The sequence below is a fragment of the Lepisosteus platostomus genome, chromosome 6 (assembly GCF_059453375.1).
Source record: "Lepisosteus platostomus isolate fLepPlt1 chromosome 6, fLepPlt1.hap1, whole genome shotgun sequence".
Classification (NCBI taxonomy): domain Eukaryota; kingdom Metazoa; phylum Chordata; class Actinopteri; order Semionotiformes; family Lepisosteidae; genus Lepisosteus; species Lepisosteus platostomus.
The window spans coordinates 63,711,995-63,736,533 of NC_142616.1; the positions used below are offsets into that span (position 1 = coordinate 63,711,995).

General features: G+C 38.9%; 1 protein-coding gene across 5 annotated transcripts in view; it reads right to left on the bottom strand.

Annotated features, from left to right (window-relative positions):
- raf1b (Raf-1 proto-oncogene, serine/threonine kinase b) overlaps positions 1-23,976 on the bottom strand; it is a 28,454-nt gene extending 4,478 nt beyond the window's left edge. The window contains exons 1-16 of one of the 5 annotated variants that reach the window (XM_088636844.1): positions 23,665-23,974; positions 23,338-23,491; positions 9,125-9,354; positions 8,559-8,671; positions 8,305-8,407; positions 7,693-7,850; positions 6,473-6,565; positions 5,505-5,658; positions 4,771-4,830; positions 3,840-3,864; positions 3,627-3,733; positions 3,205-3,322; positions 2,701-2,785; positions 2,009-2,185; positions 1,318-1,364; positions 446-564 (exon numbers count right to left, since the gene is read on the bottom strand). In XM_088636844.1, coding sequence (XP_088492970.1) covers positions 446-564; positions 1,318-1,364; positions 2,009-2,185; positions 2,701-2,785; positions 3,205-3,322; positions 3,627-3,733; positions 3,840-3,864; positions 4,771-4,830; positions 5,505-5,658; positions 6,473-6,565; positions 7,693-7,850; positions 8,305-8,407; positions 8,559-8,671; positions 9,125-9,328 — 1,563 coding nt within the window. In that variant the 5' untranslated portion in view covers positions 9,329-9,354; positions 23,338-23,491; positions 23,665-23,974. Of the gene's footprint in view, positions 1-445; positions 565-1,317; positions 1,365-2,008; positions 2,186-2,700; positions 2,786-3,204; positions 3,323-3,626; positions 3,734-3,839; positions 3,865-4,770; positions 4,831-5,504; positions 5,659-6,472; positions 6,566-7,692; positions 7,851-8,304; positions 8,408-8,558; positions 8,672-9,124; positions 9,355-23,337 lie in introns of all 5 variants that reach the window. The other 4 variants (XM_088636845.1, XM_088636843.1, XM_088636847.1 and 1 more) reach the window with 4 other exon arrangements.
- Positions 23,977-24,539: the final 563 nt, after the last annotated feature.

Sequence of the window (24,539 nt, forward strand, 5' to 3'; positions counted from 1 at the left end):
TCAAAATTAGATTTCTTTTTCTATTTAATTCATCATTTGTATCATTTTGGTGCTTATACACGTGGAATTGATGTGCTTCTGTGGTTGTATTTGCATGTCAATATCTTTTAAGTTCTTCCTTAACCTTCTTCTTAATCTATAAATTTCAAACTGAGAACCATCTTGTTTACCTTCCACTTGTTTCTAACATCACAGCTGAACACAAACTAAAACACTATCTCCAAACTGATGGACCAAACTAAAGAAATTCAGAAGAGATCAGATTCTTAGGAAAAAAAAAACTTTGATTTATGGTCATTTCAGAGATGTGCTGTTTTAAACTTAGCTTTCAAAACTAATAACCCCGTTAGATGACATTTTTGAAGGTTTATGCCTGTGTACTTAAATATACAGTGTGTAGATTCAGTAAAGACAGAACACACTTCAAGCGTGCTCACTTACTCACCATCCACAGTATAGACCCTGAAGGCTGTTCAACTTGATGAGAACCACTCCACCTCGCTTTTACTGTTGCTAGTCCAAAGTCCCCAATCTTCACTGTCAACCCTTCATGCAGGAAGATATCTTCACACATGCTCAGGACAATATACTGTACACCTAATGGTTTGCAATAATCACAGCCTTTCCTGACTGAGGGAACCAAGATCATTATGCGTCATTCAATTACAAATCCATACTTTATGTTTGAGTTTTCAAATGTCACGTTGGGCATTTTGTATGGTTTCCTAGAACAGAATAAGGATGGGTTCTGTCAGAAATTCTCTTCTGTGTTCTGTATAGAAGTACAATTCCTAGGAGGATCTGCAAATCTTAACTTTTAATGACAGGTACTGTTGTTGCTTCTGAGCTCCAGGGCTCCAGGATCCCTTTTGGCCTCCCAGTTCTGGGATTGACATGCTGCATTTTGAGGAGCGACTCCAGCTCCTGGATTGAACTTTGAATGCATCAAAACCTTACTCGCGATCCTCATTAGACCCCAAACCGAAGATGATTATCAATCTGACACGATAACTAAAAAATGAAGATCAGCTCCCTTTTGCTTGCCAATGTAAAGGCTTTATGATACAAGTTTGGCATAAGACAAGGTTAATAATGACAGCAGCATCTGACTAGCCCAGAACCATGTCAAATGTGTCAGTTTTTAGTAAAGATACATGTTTTTCTGCACCTAAGCAGTTATGAGGGTGTAGCAGTTTTCACATTTATGACTAGTAGTCCACTCCTCCTAACCATCTCCTCCCTCCAGAAAACCATTCAGGATTCTCATAACATCTGTCAAGACATGACAGTGTCATGCAATGATCAAGAAAAGGATACTGTTTGATTTCATGTCCCGATGGATAATATGCTTAGCGTGCAAATAGCTAGAGGGGGGAAAAAACTGTTAAAATAAAAACACAAAGTATCGCAAAATGTTTTGTACAAAAAGCACAGTAGAGGAATCTACTTAACGCAATTTTCTTTCATTCACTTGTGATCTCTTCATTTTATACGCACACATTTTACTACATAACAGCACAGAAAAATTATTAAAGAAGCAGACTTAAAGCTGCTTCTCTTTGCTTATATGTGGTCTGCAATCACTGATGGGAAATTTGTTTGGGTTAGAAAATAAAAATGAAAAAAAAAAACACCACTATCGTGTTGTTCTACAGGGATGTTGATAAACCACAACAGGAAGAGCTGTGTGCCACACAGAGAGAACACTCTGAACCACAAACCGGTTGGCACAGAAAGGGTGATGTATTAACCAAAAAAAAAACTGTAAAAAACAAGCCGATTCTCATCAGTACGAAGGATCTAATAATAGCATCATAAAATTGCATTTGTTTTTTAAACAGTGTATCCGAGTGTGGCTTTGTGTGAGAGGTCTCAGAAACAGACCATAAACAAATTCAACTGTAAAATCTAATGAGAGCTTAAAGAGATCGACCCTGGTCAATCCACTACAAACTGTGTGTGTTGAAGGCATATTTGCTAAACACCTTTTAACAAGGGCTGCACTTACTCCATGCCCTGTGCAGTCTGCCTGGCGATGTCTATGAGCCGGAACATCTGGAAATTTGTTTCCTGGACATGCAGGTGTTTGTAAAGACTACTGCCCTCACACCACTGTGTCACGATGGCCAAGTTGTCCTTCGTCATGTAGCCCATAAACAATAAAATGTTGACATGTCTTGTTTTTCTGTATGGAAAAAGTGAAAGGGACTGTTATCGACGGATGACAGATGAATAAATTCCTCCTTTATTACCGCTGAAGACCTTCCTTCTTATCGTGGTAAGATAAAGATGTAAAAGCTCTTTGCCTCATTTGTCTATTGTTTATATGGTATACACAAGTTTCAATCACTCTCTTTAGCACAGTTTAGTTTATTGTTCCCTTGAGGTGGGGATTTACCTGACCTTACTCATCATTTGGCTCAATGCACTTTCCTTTAATTAAAGATGACAAATATTAGGGAAATACAGGCATTTCTTTAAAGTAAGATGGGATCCCATTCTTAGGTCCTGGATAACTGGTGCCAACAGCCACACAGTTCTTCCCACAAAAATCCTTCACTCCTTGATTCTGTTCTAAAAATGCCTCCTTTGTCACCTTTTAAACAAAGATGTATGAAACAGCTCTTCATTCCAGAACTAACTCCTGTACGATTTTAAATGCCCTAGGATAATATTAGGTCTGTTCCCCTCATTTCTTACCTCAGGACTGCCACTTCATTTCTGAAGGCCTGAAACTGTTCTGGCGTTGGATCAGTGACCTTGAGAATTTTCACAGCGACATCACCTACGCGAAAAAGTTCCTCTGTTTACTAGAGTTTCACACACCACAGAGAAATGCTGTGTCTCGCCCCCATCAAGAACAAAATTTAAGATTATTCTATAGGTTTTTGAACTGAATGTAACATAACATTCTTCCTAAATATGACAGCTGTAGGATCTGTAAAAGTCTAATTTCTAATTCCTCCAAATGATACTGATATAGTAATGGTATAGCTTATTTCCACAGGATTTGACGTCTGCCCTCCTAAATAGGTTTACTATAATCACATTTTCTGTTACCAGAACTGCTTGGGTGTTCTGTTTAAACAATAATCCATATTTAGATGATCTGCTGTCGTAGTGAAGCTCATTCTGAACAATGGCACTGCACAGTGGCAGGGCATGCAATGCAACATGGTTTTCATTTTTATGGAAAACATTTACCATGCCATTTCCCCTTGTACACTGTCCCAAAGGAGCCAGAGCCTATCCTAGATAGCAGCATGACCTCATTGGCTTCAATTTCCCAGTAGTAGCTGGAATCTCTTTTGTCCCTTGGTCGCTGAAAGAGGGCAAACAGAATTAGCTACTATTCTCCACATTTGCTTCACCACACTTTCAAGCAGTGATGGCAAAATCCAACAATATTTAAGTGTAATGAAGCTTTTTAGGACAATGTTATGCCCCACTTTAGGGTCAAATGCTGTACACATGCAAACAGGGATCTACAAGTTTAACCTCTAAAGAACATCTTGTAAATGACACACATTCAGAATATCAAGTAAAGTATCAGATTAAAAGAAGAAATGATAGATAGATGGTCTGTTTCTACCAAGCTGAATCATGCAAATTTCAACAGGACCTACAATTTTGTTTTTTTCTTGCGTGTTGGAAGCAGGGGCTCTCTCTCTGTGAGCAGGCACAGGGGTTTTGGACTGAGACCAGCCAGTCGGACTCTGACTGGTGGGGCTCCCTGTAAGAGATGTGCAATGTGACTAGGAGAAACGCATCCAGGTATTAAAGTAGAAGCAAATGGGCAAATCAGATAACCAGAAAAATATGAACTGTTATACTATTACCTGATTCGTGACTTCTGATTGCATCCTAGAAAAAGAGGAGAAAAAAGATCAGAAAACAAAAAGCATTCCCATAAAATCCAGCGATTTTTAAAATGTAATTAAGTGGACGATGACATTTTTTTTTTAGATTTAAATGAAAGCTCAAATACAATCTGTTGCACTGAGACGCACCTCAGTTAAAAAAACGATCAGGGCATCACCTTCAGCTGTGTTTTATCTTCAGGGAACATTTTGTACAAGTTGATTGAGATATGTGGGCAATATTCTGCTCAGGCAGTGAAATAACTAATGTGGTGCTAAAAGCTTCCTCATTCCGAAATGTGCAGAACATTGTGGGGGCCACACCTAAGACTTACTGGAGACACTCCAAAACACTGGCCTTTTTAACAAGAACACCGAGATGTAACTGTTCAAGATAGACAAATTACAGTAACAAGGCAAAGGGGTTCCTGTTTGCGACGTGGAATATTCAGCTGCAATCTACCTCCAAAGTGAAGAAAAAGTAAAGGGTTCACTTACACATTAACCACATCTATTCAATATCAGAAGCTTTTACCATTCTGTGTTTCTCTGAAGGCTCTTTTTAAAGAAATACTATATAACCTAAATATTTAAAATAAAATGAACTTAATGTTCTCAAGTGGCACACCCTTGCTAAATTTAGTTTTCCCCTTCAGTTTCTAAAGCGATGCCTTGGAGGCTAAAACAGTACATAGAAGAACACTCCTTAACTCTAATTAGCTGTTAATTATGAGTACTGAAAATGTTTCCACATTATGGACAGCTTCCCTGTGTGGAAATGCTGAAAGACTGAACCATGTCTCTGTCTCATAACTGCGGCCTGGGAGCAAAGAGTGCTCATTTGTAATCTTTACTGCCCTTATTTTCGGGTAGCTGCAGCCAAAGCAGTGGAGAAGCAAATAATACCTACTCTTCCTCTTAGGCAAAATCGCCGACACCAGGAACTAGGTGAAGCATTCAGGCAATCTAGCTACTCCACGCCATGGCACAAGGGGAAGGAGAGCGAAGAACAGAGGAGAAAATGAAAGAAAACGAAAGCGATAAAAAGAAGGAAAAGGACTGCTGAACAGGGTGGCACCTGTGGGGCCCTGTCTCGAAGCCTCGGCTTTCGTTTCTTCTTTTTGTGGAAAACAGGGCACCCAGCAGGCATTCCAACCCTCTCCAGCACTAAACCATCTAAAACAGGCGGGAAAGAAAGAGGCAGGAGAAGTGCAAAAGCGAAATGTGTTTCAGAACGGGGAGGGGGGAGATAACTTATTTAAAAATAAAACCAAAACAAATCAAAAGCCATGGCCATGAAATAGTAGATCCACTGAAATAAATATAATTTACTTCTCAACACATTCCTGCTCCTGTCACTGTGAAGTGAAGCAACATCTACTATTCCCTTGGTACAGTTTTAAAAACGTCTTGGTCATTTTGTGCATGGATGCTTTGCACAAATACTTCAGGGCCAACATCATGCTCTGAATTACATGGAATTTCTATACAGGGCTACATAAGTCCTTGAGATTCCATCACTTTTAAAATAGTAATCTTGGTGTCTTGTTATGGTTATATTGATTATTTTATGAGTCCTTATTAATGTTCCAAAAACCTACCACGAGCGAAACCAAGTAAATCATCTCTCATCTGGTCGTTTACCTCTATGATGCTACTGTCAACTGGCATGGTAGTGCTGACCATGTGGACATTAGGGGTGGACGTAGATCTCTGTCTCTGAGAAAGAGCTCCCCCTGTGGGTGGGTAAGGTGTTATGTAATTAAAGGCATGGGGTGTAGAATGTCTGTGCTGGGAGCTGTAAGAAAAACAGAGAAAGGATGTTCAGAATTCAAACTACTAGTTTTTTTCCTCTACAGCCCTCCTACCAGTCATCACATTTGTTAGAGTCAGAAAAGGCTTAGAAAACAATTGCACCTTTTCTTGAACTTTCCTGAGATTCTAAAGGATTTTAGTTTATAATTTTAGTGGTAAACAAGAGTAATAGAAACCATGTCAACCAGTTCATTGTGCTCCTTAAAAAAGCTGTCTATCTTCAAACATAAATTAGATTAGGTCACCTAAATGAGCAGTATGGGCAAGGGCAGAGAAACATCTTGCATTTGCAACTAGCACAGAAAAGGAAATCAAAACTGATGTCCTTAATAGAGCCTTTGCTAAGACAAGTGTATTTTACAGAAGCTCTGACCAGGACCTCTCGGGACAAAAACCAAACCCTCTACAATTTCAGGGCTGTCTTTTTCTGCTGTGCTAGCTGGACACACCCTTGACTAGCAAGCGCTTTGTGTTTTATCACCGTGGAAGCAGCAACGGAACACACTGCAGCGATGACAGGGCACAATCTGCGTCTGCTGGCCCGCTTTCATTAGAGTAAATAAAAAAAGGAGGAAGTGCTGAGTATTCTAGAATTACACTGTGGAAATTATTACGTTCTGGACACGGCTTCCAGGCACTCTCCACGCCATTGTGAAGTATGTGATCTTTTGTTTTGTCAAAAGACGTCGATTATTCCCAGCAAATCAGTTTCTTAAGCCTGACACTGCAAAGCTCGAACCCTGCTCTTCCACATTGCTTCTATGGCAAAAGTTGAAATCACAAAAAACACTGCTTACCTGGGGGGAAATCGTGAGAGGGAGTCCCGCATTCGTCGTGAAGTTAAAGGAGGCAGAGAGGGAGCCCCACTCTCTCCTGGAGTTGGAAACAATCTGAGACAGAGCATGGCAGTTCAGTGAAAGAAAATCTAAAGAGAATCCCACTCTGTATGAAATTCTCCACAGAGAAACACTGCACTCTTATTTATTAATGTATTCCAACATCAGCCTCTAACCTTAACGCTAGCCTGCAAGTGAAGCAAAATCTACCATCTGCATTCATTCGTCTACTGTATGTCTATTATAGCAAAAATACCTTTAGACAAATAGCAAGCCTGCCCTGCATAAAGACAAGCCCAAAACAATAATGTTAACATTTTAAGGAAATCACACTTTGCTGACTTCCCCATATTATACAAAGATGCACTGTTTATAAATAAAGCACCCACAGAGAATTACCTTTATGCTAAAGCCTCCTCATTTACATTGGTATCAATCTATAAAGCACAGTGAACTAAAAATAGATGTTTATAGAGATAAACAATGCAAAATCCATTTTGATTTACAATACAATACTGGCATGCACACAACTCAGAAGCAAGATATATTGCCTCTATTAGTGGGACCGTGGGAAGAGAAAACTTTTTTTTTTAAATCTGGCTAGGATGAAACCAAAATTTGAAGCTAAACATCTCTGGTATCGCAATTCAAAAGCCTAGTGCCAGATAGCACATTTTTTTTTAAACTAGCCTTCTTACTCCAACGTAATGGAAACCTACCATCACACATAGGTCTGCAATTTGTTATTGGCTGCTGGTTTGAAGTTATGATTTAATCTTGGCTTTAGTCAACATGTTTTTAAGAAAAAAAATCATGCAGCATATTTTGTGTTTTCCTTCTCAGTTTCCTGTAACTATGCAGCAAACAGCCACTGATGAATACTGCAGAATAACTGTGGTGTAACTAAAGCCTAGAGTAATATAGCCTGTGACGTTTTTCATGACAATCACCCTCTTGACACCCAAAAGATGCCTATAGCACTACAAGACTAGTAAAAATGTATCTTTAACTTCACCATTCATATCTGAAGTCTGCTTTCTTTGAATAGTCACATATATAACATTATAATAAGCTAAAAGGGAAACCAGAAGAAGGAAAAGGGTTTACAACAACCACAAAATTTGCAACAGTTCCTCTAACGTTTTGCTAGTTTTCCATGTTAATTATAAGGCGATACTTACAGAAGCTGTCTGATGTTGCTCCAGTCCACACACATGGTAGGGACCTTGGTGCTGCAGTGCTCATGGAATTTATAGCCACAAGTCTGGCAACGAAAACCGTTTAAAAGAAACTTCTGACATATGTCACAAAAAGCCAGCTTCAAAAAAGTTTTCCGGACCTGCAGAGAATAGAAACAAATTTGTTTTTACACATAAGAAGGTTAAAACCCACCACATGAAAAAGAGACTTCTACTTAGGCAAATGATAAGAGAACAAGTCTGTACATCCACATCCTTCTCCCTATCAGAGATCAACAGATAATGTCTTGTTTGTTTAAACTGTTTTACTCTATGTCCCCCGCTGTGCTGGTCTAACACCAGGTAAAATGCATGCTTAAATCATCAGAACATTCAAATGCAATTTTTCTCATAAAAAATGTTTTCAAAAACTCAAATCACTCCAAAATAAAAATACTTTGGTGCCAAAAACAGTTTTTGCATTCAGAGAAAAATAACAGCTCTGCTCACCATCTTATGAATGGTAGAACTGCTCATCATTTTAGTATGCCCACTAAACCACATGTAAAGAAACACCAAATTCACGGTTTCCAGTTACAGATTGAAGATACTCACAAAATTGTGCGTTGTTAAGGGTACGTGGTCTAAAACCTCCACTAGCAATTCCTCCCCAATCAATGAGGTAGAATCCGTATTCCAATCCATGCGGGATTTTCTGCTGTATCGAGAGAGCAAGCAAGCCACACAGTAAACACAGATCCAATGGGAAGGTCTTTCCAGGTCTGAAAGGGTCACGGAACTGCCCAGTCAAAGCAACCCGGCAGCTTGAAAACAAATCCGTGCCTAATGTACGCTCACTTCATGATTACCTTCTCTGTCCTGGGTGCAGCCTGAAGACAGCACAACATTCTGGCTGGAGACCCCTAACTTTCAGGGCCTTAATGAGGCAGTTGTGTAGGGTCACTCCAGGTCGCACATTCACCTAGAGGAGAACAATCTACATGAAGCTGTGCAGAAAAAGTGAAACCCTTAGGTGTGCCTTACTGTTTGGTTTCACCGAAAGCTCAAACCTTTTCTTTCTGCAATATTAAGGACACGCCACTCCCACGTGTTTGGGATGAAATCATCCTTGTATCAGTGCTCTGTAAATGGAGTAAGAGTCTTTGGATACAAGAATGGCCATGTGGGTTGATCATTTAATTTGACTTAAATATTTATGATGCCATACACATTCGCACGGACCTGCCATACCTCACAAATCATACCCACACAGGGCAAAACAATCCAAATATTAAAAAGAAATTATAAGGGGAAGTTGCATCTCGAAAAAACAGAACTTTTTTGTAAAACTATTCTATTTCCGTTCCTTTTGGCTGAATTGGTAGCACGTCACCTTGCAAGACAAAGACCCTGAGGACCCCAAGCCCATACCCACCACAGTGCGCTGTTTGTTGGGCAGGTAGACCCGGATAGTGCTGTTGGCCTTGCTGGGGTCGGGGATTTTGCCATCATCCGAAGAGCGCCGCTGGTAAGGGAAGCCCTGGACAATGGTGGGCGACATGCACTGACCGTCGAACACCGACTCCTTCAGGCCAAACCCATTGCTAATGGTCTTCCAGGCTCCTTGAATGTGCTCCATTGGCAAAAGACGCTACCTTTAAAAATCTAAATTGACAAAAGGGAGGGAGGGACAAGGCTTACTGGTCGAGAAGGTTCTAGCAGGAGAAATGAATGCTCAGTCGGCTGAACTACATTTGAACTTCACAGCTGCCACATGCTGTATGAGCTCAGATCAGAATGTAAGCAATGACACACCACATAATTAACAGAAGGATTATATACATATTGTATTTTTACAGTAAGTACTCTAGAAATGTTTGACACTCTGAATGTATGTCACCATTTTTGTGTTGCTGTTTCCATAGAATCGAACTATTCACTATAAGTTATTTATAAATATCGTACAAAGTTTTTTTTAAAAATAAGCACTTTCTCAACAGCTCTGAAGAGCTTTTGCATGTTGACTTTAAGGACTTTATTGCGATTGCAAGGCAGAGTAAACTAATCACAACCACAAGAGTTCTCGTTTAATTCATTGGTCAGCCGTCAAATCCTAATATCTTTAATACTTTACTTTTTCATGGTATACTAAGAGATTAGATTTTGTTGGAAAATCAATAGGTTTCCACTTAGTATGAATAATCTAAAATAACTGAAAAAATAAAGACTACTTTAAAATTTAGAGCTATAACAAAATGCAAGAACATACAAATACAGTAGTGTTTGCATATCACTTGAACAGAAGGATTGGTGCATATTTTCTCTTTGAAGTGTGCTGTATGATTGCTCAATATTGCACTATATCATCACTACATCAGTGCTTATGTACAAAAGCTAATTTTAGAAACTAATCCATTTACTCTTGCACAAGCATAACCATGTTAGCTTCAAGAAACAGAATTTTGGATATCTTTTTAACCTTTGAAACAGTTTCTTCCTTTTGAAAATGAACTGTAGGGCAATTTGAATTGTCAGCATTAAGGTCATGTGTTTTTAGGGAGGCTTTATTTTGGAAAGAAAGGAAAAGGAAAGCAGCTAATTTAAAAAGAAACTATCACAGTAGTATTTTCTTTATGAGCTGATATTGCTCAAAACATAACAGCATGTGACCAGACTTAAACCTCTTAATGACGCACTTTCAGTATGAGAGAAGACTTAGCAGGAAGGCTGCTTACTCAGCAGAACCAATACTGAAAAAGCACCAAAGAGACGTCTCAGCCACTGATCATACCATTCAAGTTAGTTGTTGGGACGTTAAACTACTTCATAATCTTCCATGGTGCCAGACTTACCTCTTCTTGGCAGAAGAGCAGACTTAAAATAACATTCATCATGTTATTCCAACAGAATCATGTCTTTTAGGATTAGGTCCCAGACTGTTTTCTAAAAATACATTTCAAATGCTGTATACATATCTGGGCAGTTTCTTTTTCTGCCTTGTAACATACTTAGTGCAAGTAGATGAGCACAGAAGCATTCTGAGCCAATTAAACTACAGCAGTGAAACTGAAGTAAAGCCTGAATCCTGATGCACTCATGAGCAGCTTCAGCAAATGTCAGGCAAACATTCGCATTAGTTCTTCATTTTAGCGTAACAGCACCAAGCCAGCTAAGGGCCACATGAGGAGAGCATCATGTATGCCGTCTTGTATATTGAAAATAATTTTTTGACATGATCTTCTGAATGTATAAGCTTAAAAACACACCAGGGGTGACCTGTAGTGCACACAGTGGTTCATGGTTTTAATCTTGCTCTGGTTGGTAGCCATAGTCCTACCATCACAAAAGTACCAAAGGACTTTTCAGTAAATGTGAAGGCTGCCAGTTCTCTATTTTATGAAGAAGCACTATCCTCAAGCACTGATCAATTAAAAAAACATGCACTGCTACATCTTTAGGGATGACCAGTGTCACCAGGCCAGCAACAAGAAGAACATCATATCGGCTCCAACACATCCAGGACGATGGTTTCACAAAGGTCCATTAGAGCTGGGCTTCACAATGGAACAAAGGACAACATCTCACGACACTGTAACAATACTTGATTTGGTCATCTCACACACTTCAAAGTTGCAGGCTTTCTCCCCATTTTCTGTTCCAAGGGCAGATCACTTTCTTTGGTTCTTAGTGATATGAGAATGAAAAAAGAAGACGTTTCAAGGTGTCCAAACCTGCTATAGCCAATGACACTGGACCCCAGTAGTAGGTCGACGGGGGAGTCCTGCTATGTTAAGTCTTCGTTTCTCCAACATTTCAATTTCGGGAAATTCTTTCCCAGCACAGGCAAAGAAAAAAAAACATCACATAAAGGACATCTTCATCTCCCAACAGCCAGAAATGTTTTCTGCCTAATGTTATAGCCTGTAGAAACCCCTATTTTCAGTGACCCAGACTGGCGGAGTGGAGAATACAACAGTTGATGCTTTGTATGTAGAGCCCAGCACCATGGAGTGTGGTCTCTGGCAAGAAGCCAGGATCCCCGGCCCCTCCTTGAAAAATCCTGTGGTTTATTAACTGGGAGTTGAACCTTCTGTGAACCCCAAGGTAAGGCAACTCTTCTCCAAGACACATATATCTACTAACTGCTGGCTAGAGACCCCCATTAACTGCCTGCCACTGCTTTCATGAGGATACAGACAAATCCTTCCGGCAAACACAAACATGGGACATTTGCTGCCTTCCTTTCACAACTATCATTTGCTTTGGGAGAATCCTAAAACACATCAGGCAAAATAAGACCATCAGGGAAGCCCTGAAGAATATTTATGCCATGAAAGCAGTCACTTTCAGCATTAACAGAGCTGTGACTGACTGGGAGATAAAAGACTGAAATAAAAACAATACTCAAAGATTTAAAGAGTTAAGGGCTGAAAAAGGTCTGCACAGTTATCTCTCAATGAAAATGTCCTCAGCATACTTGGAAGGTTATTATACCAGTTTAAATATTCACAAAGAAGAAAGCACTCAGCAACATTAAATATAGATGCTCCTATGAGTATTACTTGAAATGAATCATAATAGTTGGTTCTGGGAAGAAAGCAAAAAAACACATCGCCTGTTATTAACCTTTGCATACTTCAAATTTCTGTGCTAACATTAAATGCCAATACAGCATCATTGCCAAATTCCCTGTAATATAAACCAAAATACTTTAAAACGATCAGTCAGGGTCTAACTGATAGGCTCTCCTTACGCCAAGCATGAAAGAGTCGTTTCCTTTATGAATCAGCAACTACTTTGTCAATGTGTGGATGATTGGAATTCCACAAAAATGTCTAACAGTCAGGAGACACTGCATACTAGTATACAAACAACAGCCTTTATTAGTGACTTTATTAGGTACTGAACTACTCATGTTTAACTAGTAAACTACAAGTGGTTTTGAAAGCTTCCAAGTCTAAGTCTTCTAAGTTCCATAATGACATCGCAGCAACTGCTTTTTCCCCAAGACTGAGGCAGTGTGAATTAAAAAAAACAGGGGTCAAGTAGCAATTTTGGGTCATGCAGGAACCCATATATAGCCATTTTTCAATTGTGTTATAAAAATGCTACCTACAAGCATTTTGTAAGTTGCATGGTTTCGCATTTAGTGGCAGCAACAGATATTGAAGAGGAGCAGTCTGTGGTATGGGTCGTGTTTCACATAGCGAGTGATGACCTAATGTGGTTGTAAAAGGTGTCAGATCCACACGTGAGGTGAAAGACCGGAGGAGGTTCTGTTATGTGATGCACCTACAAGTTCAATTAAATCAGTGCAGTGGCTCCTAAGACAGCAGTAATTGGACTTTTGCGCACACAACGGCTGTCAGGCAGTCCTTGTGCTCAAAGAAGGAGCCCCATTTTAACATTTTGACAAAACCTTCTTCTTCAGAAAAGCCTTTACTTAACTGGTTCCATTCTTCACCCCTCTGCTCTTCTTAATACCACCTTCCACGGTCTCCTCTATTGTTATTGTTGTATTGTTGTAATTATAATTGTGTCCTATCTTGTGAAATCTTCTTATTTATTGTTGTAGTCTTCTTATTTATTGTTATTGTCATCCTGTAAAGCGCTTTGAGAAGCCACCCATAAAGGCGCTATATAAAATAAAGTTTATTATTATTATTTTATGTTAATCGTATTGTGCCTTGAATAACTCCTACCAAGTCTGGAATCCACTGGCCATGTAGATTTTCCTCAGGAGCAGTTTGTGGCACAGGATGTGTATCAACAAAAAAATAAGATAGCCCTTCTGCTTTATGCAGGAACCCTGTTTCACTGTCTGGCAATGGCACCGTCACTAGAATGGTATGTACCCACTTTGGAGTTAACTGGCCAAGCGATGTCTGAAGAGCAGTTAGAGCTATAGGATGCATTATGCCAAGCAGAGTTGGTGAGCTGAGGTACACATAAAAAGTATCACTGCAACCTGTGACATGCAAGTCTGACGCAGGTTTTAAACATGCCCTGAAACAGGCCAAGTTTCAGGATAATGCCAAGGAGCATATTTCACCAACCAGATGGCTCCTGGTAGCGGATTTTCTTAATTTGTCATGACCACCAATTCATAAATCTCTGGACAAATTCGTTTTGAGAAAGCGCATTCAAATTAAAATCTTGAATTAAACTGTTTTTAACACCAACAGATATAACCAAAACAATAAGGGCTCCGCCACCCTGGCCTTGCAATTCTAAATGATATTCACTGCCTTGAAAGTGCATGACAGGACTTAAATTCTCATCTTTACAGGACTTTTTTTTTACTTGACTGATTCATATTCTTCTAAAACTGGTTTTCCTTCCGTCTCCACAATATGACTTTGAGGCTGTAGATAATATCTGATTTATCATATCTTGAGCTTCATACCAACCACAGCAGTATGACATTGGTATAAAAATCATAATTGTAGTTGCCAGAATGTATAACTGCTATTTGCATGCTGTGATAAGGCCTTTTTTAAATAAAACTGTCTCCTAATTTTCAAAAAGAGACAAATATGAGAGAAATCTTCGATAAACATTAGATTTTGTTCCCAAAAAACCCACTACAGTGAGTGTTTTGAATCTATATTTTATTTACATAAGATGATGAAAAGTATGAAGAAACAGAATGTCACTATGCATCTTAAAGAATAAGTATAAGCTTTTGATCAGTGTCTTTTAGTGCTATAGATTAGGCAATGTTAGCTACAGTATATGAAACCAAAAGCTACTGCATGCAAACTTTTGTTGCTGGCTAGAGATCTGACAAAGCAAAATCACATTTAGTAGAAGACTTATCATAAAATTAAATGGTCCTTGACAAAAACAAATGTTGTGGAGATTTAACAAATGAAAAAATTATTAACTAAGTATAAAAAGAAACCACTTTATGTATGTTTATAGAAAAATTATATGAGCTTATATGGATGCAAAAAATGAAATACATGCTTTTGGCATGATCACAATTTTTTGCCATTGATCATTCAGTGACTGTGATACACTCGATTTATTATGTTAGATGAGCGTTAAATCAAACAGCATGAGATAGTTTAGTCTTTTAAATGTCAAAGTGGATGAAAGTCAGGAAATAAAAATATAGAAAGGTTTCACGATACACCCTGCTTAAGAAGAGAACATCGCCAAGGCCTCTTTTGTAATGAAACAAAGTCTTGTGCACACCAGCTTGATGCAGGTGACCAGAATGTCATGCTTACTGTTGTGTGCAACAGACTGATCAATGGGAAGATCCAAGTGTGAAGGTCTGGACAGCAGTGTCTATTCTCCCCCGAACGCTTGTGGTAACCGATGACAGCCTGACTTCGTACTGCTTCATGGATCAAGTTTTGGGACCTCACTTGCTGTCCTTCCTGCAAAACCATCCTGGCATGCCAATATTACAACGAGACAATTCACTTCCAAGACGGGAATGGATTAGAATCCTAAAGGCTAGCATTTCCCACCCGTTCCAAAGCATGCATCACAGAGGCACAGCTTCTGCTGCTTCCCACACTGGCATCAAAAACACCTGGCCTGCAAGTCTCACAGTACACCCACATTAACGAAAGCTGTTAATGATAAATTTTCACTGTATGGCATCTGTTCAATAAAATAGTCAAAAACATTGGAATTTACTCAAGGATAGCTTTGTAAATTTGTTATATTTATAAGTAATAAGCTTCTTTTTGCACGCTCAGTATACATACATATACTTTTTTTCTTATAAATGATTTGATTTCCCTGCCAGCCCACATTAAACACTGCAGAGCACTAGAGGGTATGAGAAATTCCCTACTTTGTATAATGGGAAAGAACCAGCGCAGCTGGTCTGTGTGCTTATGAAATGGATTTCACCTTGGCAGTCAAGTTTACCAACCACATAAAAACACTGAGATTACAAAGTACTAAATATTTTAGAAGCTAGAATGAAATATCACCCCAAAATGCATGTAGTGCATAGGACTGATGCATTAAGCGAGAGGCTATAGTGTAAATGCATGGTATATATGAAGTAACAAAAGCTTCTGTTGAATTGAACCTACAGTAGGTACTGTAGCCTGTCAGTGTGTCAAATGCAAGTGACAAATCCGAAACCCATGTTAATGGCCAACATGGCAATATCTCATAAACCACAGACCTGACTGAAAAAAATTCTGGAACTTCAATCAATGTTCTTCAGATATTGAGTCCTCGTGGGCCATATTCCAGCACAGTTTATAGATCTGTTTAAATCATTATCTGCTTTACATCCGTGACGAGTGTTAAATCAGTTCAATTAGGTGAACGATGATTCTGAAGCATACTACTTTTACGGAGATCAAAATTTGTCACCCTCTGTGCAACTGTCAACATTCCGAGTACCCAAGACCGGAAATGCATCCGACACATTTCCAGATTTGTTTTATCGAATCACTATTATTATTATTATTATTATTATTATATGCACACCCGATTTGGAATCCCAGTAATGTGTTAAGATTTTGACCCCCACCAATGACACCTGGACCCAGATGGGCAGAATACAAAGGAGCAGACCCACCTGTATGTCAAGCTCCACAGCCCCAGACACTGCGGCAATTCTGCAGGTGCACAGGACATTATTGGGGGGGATAACTTTTACCAGGGGCCAAGACAAACGTTGCTGATTAATCCCAGCCCCTACTTCAGGACAGGCTGAGGAAGTCAGAAGCCACTGCCTGGGTACAGTCATTCAGTGACATGGCCCAGGCTTGAGTTAGCAATACCTAGAACTCAGTCTGTGTAAATGTCATCCCTGAACCATTCAGTTCACATTTAAACACTCACGTTTATTCAGACTCTTCTTCAGGCCCAGGGATTCATTCACACTCTGCTTTTTCCTGAACTCAGAAGGTTTCAACTCCACTAGTGTAACTTTCTTTATTTGTAGCAGTGGGGGAATCAAACAAAAGCTTTACTTGAGCAGTTTTCTCATCTCTGCAAAAAGTGTTTCATCTCGGCCGCTGGCTGCAGTCTCCTGGCACCGTGATGCTGTAGAACTGTGCTTTTCCATTATATTAAATATCAAAAAGCACAGCCAGTCACACGATGAGATTAGTGGGTAGACCAGTACTGCACTGTCATCAAAAGCTGAGCCTAGCTACCACTCTGGGGGGAGGGTGTCACACAGTCATTTCTGAAACCACAGGAGATGTGCTCACTTCTCAGACAATGACCTCAAGCCAATGCACAGAGCTCATTTTAGACTTTCAGACTTGCCTCAAGACTGGGTCAGCTGTGGGCAGAGATCAAACTCACAGCACACAGGGCTAAATGAGTCCAAGCTAACCGCCACAACATTCCTTAGGATTGTGACTGCAATTCACAACACGTAAATGAGGAATGTTCTCCGAGGGGTCACTTTAGGCAAATCGGGTATTAAATTCACACTGTGCTTGACCTCTAAAAGGGTCAAATGCCTTTTTCTCCTAAAAATAGAACATTACCTGTTAATCTTACACAACACGAAGTCATCTGGCCGTACCTTTAAAGATGCTCAGCAGTTTATTTTTGAGTCCTGCGACAATGTTTGTGCACAGGAATAACCGTCACAATGACACTTCAGTTTAAGTTTCTTTGGGCCTTATCGTTTTCATAAAAATCCTGCAAAATTACTCATTTTAGTGGCTACATTGGCAGCATATGTGAGAATTAAATTTACTTCACTTTTCTGGATGTGAACTTTAATTTTCATTTTTGACCTTAGTTTAAATGAGTGCTGAGCTATTTCCTCAAGAGCCGGTTGGAATCCTGACATCCATATTTCTTCCCTCAATAAGCACGAAACTGAGTTTGTGCACGTCCTGACTCTTTCAAAGGGATCCGAACCCAGCTGGAGGACTTGAAACACAATATTCAGATCTAATATTTACTGCACACTGCAAATACCACCTGGACATAAAATAGACTGAAACACTGCAGGAAACAAAATCATTACACACTAGTCTTTAAAACAGACTAAATCATCCAGCTGTCATGGCAGCTACTTGGGTACAAAATGAAAAAGAGCCATGAGCACAACTTGAGGACAGGGTGAAAGACATTCATCATGTACTTGGTTAACGGCTCCAGCAGTCTAAACAGACATCGCAGTGTTCTTTTTTTTTCTTCTCCGTTTAACTTGCAAAGTAAATATTTATGAGAACTGCTGGCTAAAATGGCAGCTAAAAACCCTGCTGTTTACAGCACTGGCTTTGGTCAACTAAAATGAGGCATCTTTTGAATTACAAGCAATGTGGACCTTGATGTCATAAAACTTTTATGTACGGTTAGTTTCATTTGCAAGGGAAAAAATCCCTCCCGTTGTCCTAGAGTGTTGTGTAGCTCTCTAAATATTGCACTCTGTGTATATATGCAATGTTAACATAACCGCCATTTCCTAATCTATGACCATAAATGTGAATCTTCGAAGGTTTGGATTACCAAAGAAAAACAAGACGACTTCACTCCGCCAGTTATTAGTGCTCATTTTGGCAGGTTTAAAATCCCTCTGCAATATTACCTATTTGTTTATATGCCAACTCCTTTTTGTCACATTTCATTGTTGTACATGAATAATTTCCTATCCGTTAAGTAACACAAAGCCCCTCATGTATATTTCTATCAGGGGAGGAATCAAGTCCTGTAACTATCTGTCACACATTAATCATACTAGAATTAGAAACACAAGGTACCCAAATGCATGAAAACTTTGATCATTAAAGACTTTAATGAAAGTATTAAGCAGGATATGTCCTCGCTTTTTTTAATCAGGGTGAAGTCCATTAAAAATACATTTCTAGCTTTGAAAAATGTTAAAAATTTGTTATTTTTGTGTTAGCTTTGAATCGGCAAAACATCTGGTAACAGTTATAACTTCAGCTAGAAAACGCCAAGTGAAGGCAAACTTACTGAAGAGTTTTTTGTTCCCCAGACAGCAAATCTCCCCCCCTTTGGAAGTGAAGGCCTCCCTTGTTCGAGCATGCATGGGCAAAATGGTCCCTCTTTTCAAAAAGGTACCCTAATGGTCTGCTTGAACAAACAGGAAAAGTAGAGAGTAGCAGAAGTCCTGAAGAAATTTCACAACTTACAGTATCTAATGGTGGCTTTGACAGGTTTCTGGTACACATTGCCCAAAAACTTCACACATTTTCAGCTTCCAATCCAGCTTCTCTTAGAGAATGCAAAGTGGTGTCACACATCACACAATTCATGGTAGGACACCGTTTATGAATCTTAGCTTTCATTGTCTATGAAAAGTAGGACAAATGTGAACCCAGTTGGCATTTGCTTAGGTTCTAAGGCTCAGCTGGAACGTTTATTTCACACAGTCTGTAGGTGTAATGGAAACCCCCAAAGCACTTTGTCTTTTGAACAATTGACATTTTTAACAGACTCAAATGTTTATTTCAAAGAAGAAGTGAAAAGAAGAACTTGCTGCAAAAATAAAGCCATCCCAACTGTATGCAAGAAGAATCAAGCAATGTACAGCAAATATCATATGCACAGTGTATGCTTATACACTCTAACAGCAAGGCAATACACAAAAAAAAGTGACCTTTCAGTATTCATGCGCCGTGTAGAATGAAAATCATGCACGACCTCTATGTCTTTATTTTCAAATAGAAAGACAGCACGAACAGTCTGAAAGCATAAACCACACACACAAACATGTCCTTTAACAGTACAGTATGTGCCAAACCCCATAGCCAGACAGGCAGACAAAACTCTCAAGCACACTGGCTCGTGTCGAGCCTTATCAGCAAGGCACAAACGGTATGCATATGCATTTTAAATCTAACTGTCTCCTGTGTGGACATGATGTAAGATTGTAGATCTAAAACTATTAGCATATAGTAAACCAAGCTATTAGGGCTACATTTTATAATTCTGGAAGTAAACAGTTGGTATATTATTGACAACACCAACCAAACAAAAAAATAGAAGTGTCTCAAAGTAACTGACAGCCTACTGCTCACGTGTATCTAATTCATGCTTTTGTGTTGTGATTAAGCGGGCTGTGTATAAACATCCTAAAGCATGGCAGTGATTTTTTCAAGAAAGGAATTAATGGAACCTGCGGTGATCAAGCCAGTGTTCACAGATCTGAGGGCAAAATCACAACATTTTCAGCCTAATTGGAACTACTTATATCCTTCAAGACATGGGGAAGTAGGTACAGTACATACGTACAATACTTAACATCAGTGACACCTTGAGCAGCACTGTCTTTCATTCAGATCAGCTCTTATACTAAATTACAAATTCTGCATCATCAGAATCCGGCTTTTGATGAGATCCAGAAAGATAATAGATGCAACTATTTAATAAACCTCCCTGACCACGCACTACACATATGTACAGTAGATACAAATGGGAAAACGGAGACCAGCCCCAGAGAACCTTGTAATGAGACACCTACTTATTACCAAACAGTTAAGACATAACTCCAGAGTTAAACAGCTAATTTCAAGAAGAGGGAAGTTATTTTAGGATTAAATTTCACTTCTGTAGAAGATACCATCAATTATTCTACATTTAAAAAAGCTAATTCAAAAGCAGATACACGGTACCATAACAGAACCAGAACCAGGGTGTATAAAACACAATAAAAAACCATATATCTTAAGTCTTAAACATGGATTGTTTCTTGTTAACTAGGGAAGTGACATCAGTGTGTTCAGCTGCTTTGTACAACACCTCTAAATTCACAGAGCACTTGAGGAGAAAGTTAAGTAAGCATTTAACTTAAGGTGCTCAATGCAACTAGCCTTAATCATTTCAGGGCTGGGTTTGGGAGTGGGGAAGGGTTGGTAAGTTTGCTCAGTACCTCAAGTATATACATTGATGTTTCTGAAACTTACTAGGCTACGAAACAATTAGGTTATCTAGAGCCGTCCTTATCAATAGAGCCATTTTAATGCCACATTTTACCACACATGCATGACATGCATGGACTTGTCCTCAACACCTTGCGCTGCAGCTGCAGAGCAATTATTTTTAAAAGAATTGCATTTCCTAAAACGAAATTCAGTATAGGCAACGATAATCACATTTATTTTCCTATGCTCTTTACAACAGAAACATCTAAGAAAATATTTGGTTACACATGTCTGAATAGGAGCTCATTTTATCCTTGTGTCGTGCTATGCTTCTGAAATTTTTTTCCTGATTGTTGGCCACTGTTTCCACGACTTGAACCAAAGAAAAAATGAAGCCAGTGAAAGTAAGACAGAACCTAAAATAATACGGTTATCAATGCTTTATGAAGCCTAAAGGGTCTTTTTCCACTACAACGAATGCCAGCATAGTGACAAGAGATTATTAGGCCTACTGCTCAGCATTTCACAGTTGTATTTTTACACACCTTTTCAAATAAAATCATTAGAGAAAATGCATTAAACTCTCCATCACCTCCAGATACTAAAACATGGGCTCACACAAATTCAGCTGTGTGCAAATGTCTTAAAACCAAGCATTTAAACTATCTGAGGCTGGTGCATTTTCAATGATAACAAACAAATTGCCAATTGCAAGCACCTTTTATGAACCGATAGCTTTTGAAGAGCTTTTACAGGCCATTAAAACATTTAAAACCACCAAACAGTAGGCCACAACTTTTTGACAACATATGTAACATTCACATATTCTTAGGTGAGATTAACATACTCTGAGAATTCAAACACAGTACTCACATTTGGGCTATATAACACCCCTTCAGATCACGATCATCTTATATGGATTGACTGTGGTTTCTTTTCACCTACACCTGACCTCTGAGGCAGAACAGACACATACAAGAGTACAACTTATTGGCGAAATTGTCCACTGAGGCTAACAATATTGAGATGAGTAGCACAGAAAGAGACAAAGCATGGAGCCACCTGTGCATCTGTAGTTATGGGTAGTGTTGATAACACTGCACAGCCTTTCACAACTAAAGAAGACAAAGCCCAGCCATGAACTTGAAGCTAAAGAACGGAGGCATCCAGCCACTGAAATAGAGTTCACACGGCACGATTTGTTGCAGTAGCAGAGTATTTTGCAAAGGGAAGGCAAAGCTATTTGCACTTTTACATTCCACTTGAAACAAGTCAATACAACAATATCTGTACAACAATACACAACAGACCAAACCTAAAAAAGCATTTCAAACGATCATAACATCGAAGATAAAACCTCAATACATTTATAACAACCCCCTACGTTTGAGAAACCAGATCAAATCACCAGCCAGCACATAACCCACAATGTGACCAAATAGTTTCTGAACAGCAATAAGCCACTTCAGACAAATTCAATTTTCTGTGGTATTGTAGTCTAAAATTACAGAGACAACTATTCCAGATAAAGTATGAAAATAATATTATCTTCTCTTGCACTCTGCTAAGAACGTCTGGAAAAGCAGGGAAATTACATTTCAAAATTGTATTATTTTATTTTTATTTTGTTTTTACACATTGCGATCAACGTTTACTGTGAACAACCTCCTAAATCACTGATGTTCTCCAATGAAATACCAAATGTATCATCAACGTTTTGTACTTGCCTAAAAACTCAAAACAACATACTTATTCTTTGAAGTGGTCAGTTACCCAGACATCACCTTATTATTAAACATAATCGTAAATGATGTGTTTATGAATCTCTCGCATGAATCAAGCGACACTGTCTCTTTAAATTCTCCACTAATTACTAGATTTCACTGTATCTTCAACTTCACAAGGTTAACAGCATCATGACTGTGAATCCAAGCACAAAAATAATATTCATTTGCACTCTACTTTAACAGAAAAAAAATAAAGATCGTGTGTGGCACTCTAATGTAGAAATACGATTTGTTCTCAAAACAAGAAGTTAATAAAAAAGCACATTTCGAAAAAAGGGAATTTATTCTAGTTTGTGTTTTCCGTAAACTTCATTAAAGTTACATTTGAAGTGAGACAAATAGTAAACACGGTATAACTTTCATTTGAATTTCTTGAAGTGATCGCTGTTGGCGTTGCACATAATTATGTGTCTAAAATATTTTAGCCTATATAATGCACAACAACGAAAATAACCTGATTAAAATGTTTTTCCACAAACTCCCAATTGCAAAGCAATGTGAATTTTTCAGTTTCCCACTGATAGCACATTACAAGCCTGACGGTCACGTTCAGGGCTTCGATAATTCATTTTCCGAACTACCAGGCAACACAAAAGTAAAATACTTTAACGCAACAATGGGATAAAAACAAGCGTTTCTTTCAGAACTCCCTTCACTGAATTGGGAACTGAAGATTTTTTTTCATTTTATTGAACACATTAAGATTCTGGAATACAATGTCTCCGCCAGTGTTTCACGACGCCTCAGCTTTTGTGGGCTTTGTTCTGCCGTAGGGTATTATAAACATGAAAACGAAACAACGTAACTAATTTCTTTACCCCCCCACCGAACCAACGGCCCATCTCTGACCGATCCAAACTCGCAGCGCGTAACAAAACACCGACGTTTTGCATTAATACTGAAACCTATTCGGCTAACATTTCGCAGGCTAACAGGGCGAACTGTTAAGATCGCAGCTTTCACAAAGGCAAAGCACCAAGTCAAACGAAACAAGACGTTGTAATGCAGCCACTGGTAAAACTTACCCAAGTTTGAAAACTTCGGCTCCGCCATAACTAGAAGAAAAAGTGGAGACTCGGTGACATCATCATCATAGCTGCACATTCACAGCAGAAAAGAGCTAGTGTAGCCAACTGTTTTGATCAGTCCTCCAGATTAAACTGATCGTGTGGGAGGTCACTGGAAGAAAAAAAAAAGTGCCACGGTGTTTTTTTTTCCCCCTTTTTTTTTCTTCGTCTTTTAGTTGAATTTTACGATTATAATACGTTTCGCTCGGCTTTCTTCGTAGCCTCGCCTTTGATCCATTACACTGCTTTCTTTATAGATTTAAATAAATGCAACCACATACACACCTTCTGGGTGTCACATGGGAACGTGAGCTAAAAAAAGCCAAAACAATTTAACTGCTATGGGACTTTCTGATCACCAGATAATCACAATGGGCACTGCCCAAGTGCCTTTCCCAGATACATTTCAGGAGGCTGTGTGCATCGATCTGTATTTTTGAGTAGAGACGCCGCTATTTGCACATTCCGTGACGCTTTTGAGAAGGTTAAGGTTTTTGTGTTAGTCCAGTGCGCCTGCTTGACGCCAGTAACTGAAATTGGATCCCTGGGTCTTGACTAGCAAGAATTACAGCCATGTACCTCACGTTACAAGGTTTGGCACTGTACGCTTTGAGCGTCCTATTAATCTTACATTAGAGCTCAGTTTGCGGTACTAACCGCTGGGGTAAAATACAGCTAGCTGAAAAGGTTTTGCAGTACTGAAAATACTCACATAGAGCTGCAGCACATTCCCCAGAATAACTACAGTTACACATTGAGGGAGTTCTCTCACTGCTAACCTTTTGTTTGAAGAAGCAAAAACATCGCCGGGTATATTATTTGACTTCATTTTCATGTCTAATTATGGATTCTGATGTGCTGATCATACATCAGAGTACCCTGGTTTTTTTTTAGAAAGTTCTTTCCAAAAGTATTCAAAATTTCAAATTCAAATACCTGCACAAGTATTCTACAATTCTTAATGAGTTATTGTTGCTATTTTTTATTTGCAATGAAAGCAAGAAAACGAGTTTTTGTGTATGCCATCAGTCTTCACTTCTTTCAGTACTATCTGTTGTGCATGAAACTCATCTCTTCCATAAAACCAGTTATTATGGGATTTTTTGCAAGCAGTATGATTATATAAGTAGAATGGAAAATATTTTGATTTGGTATGGCAC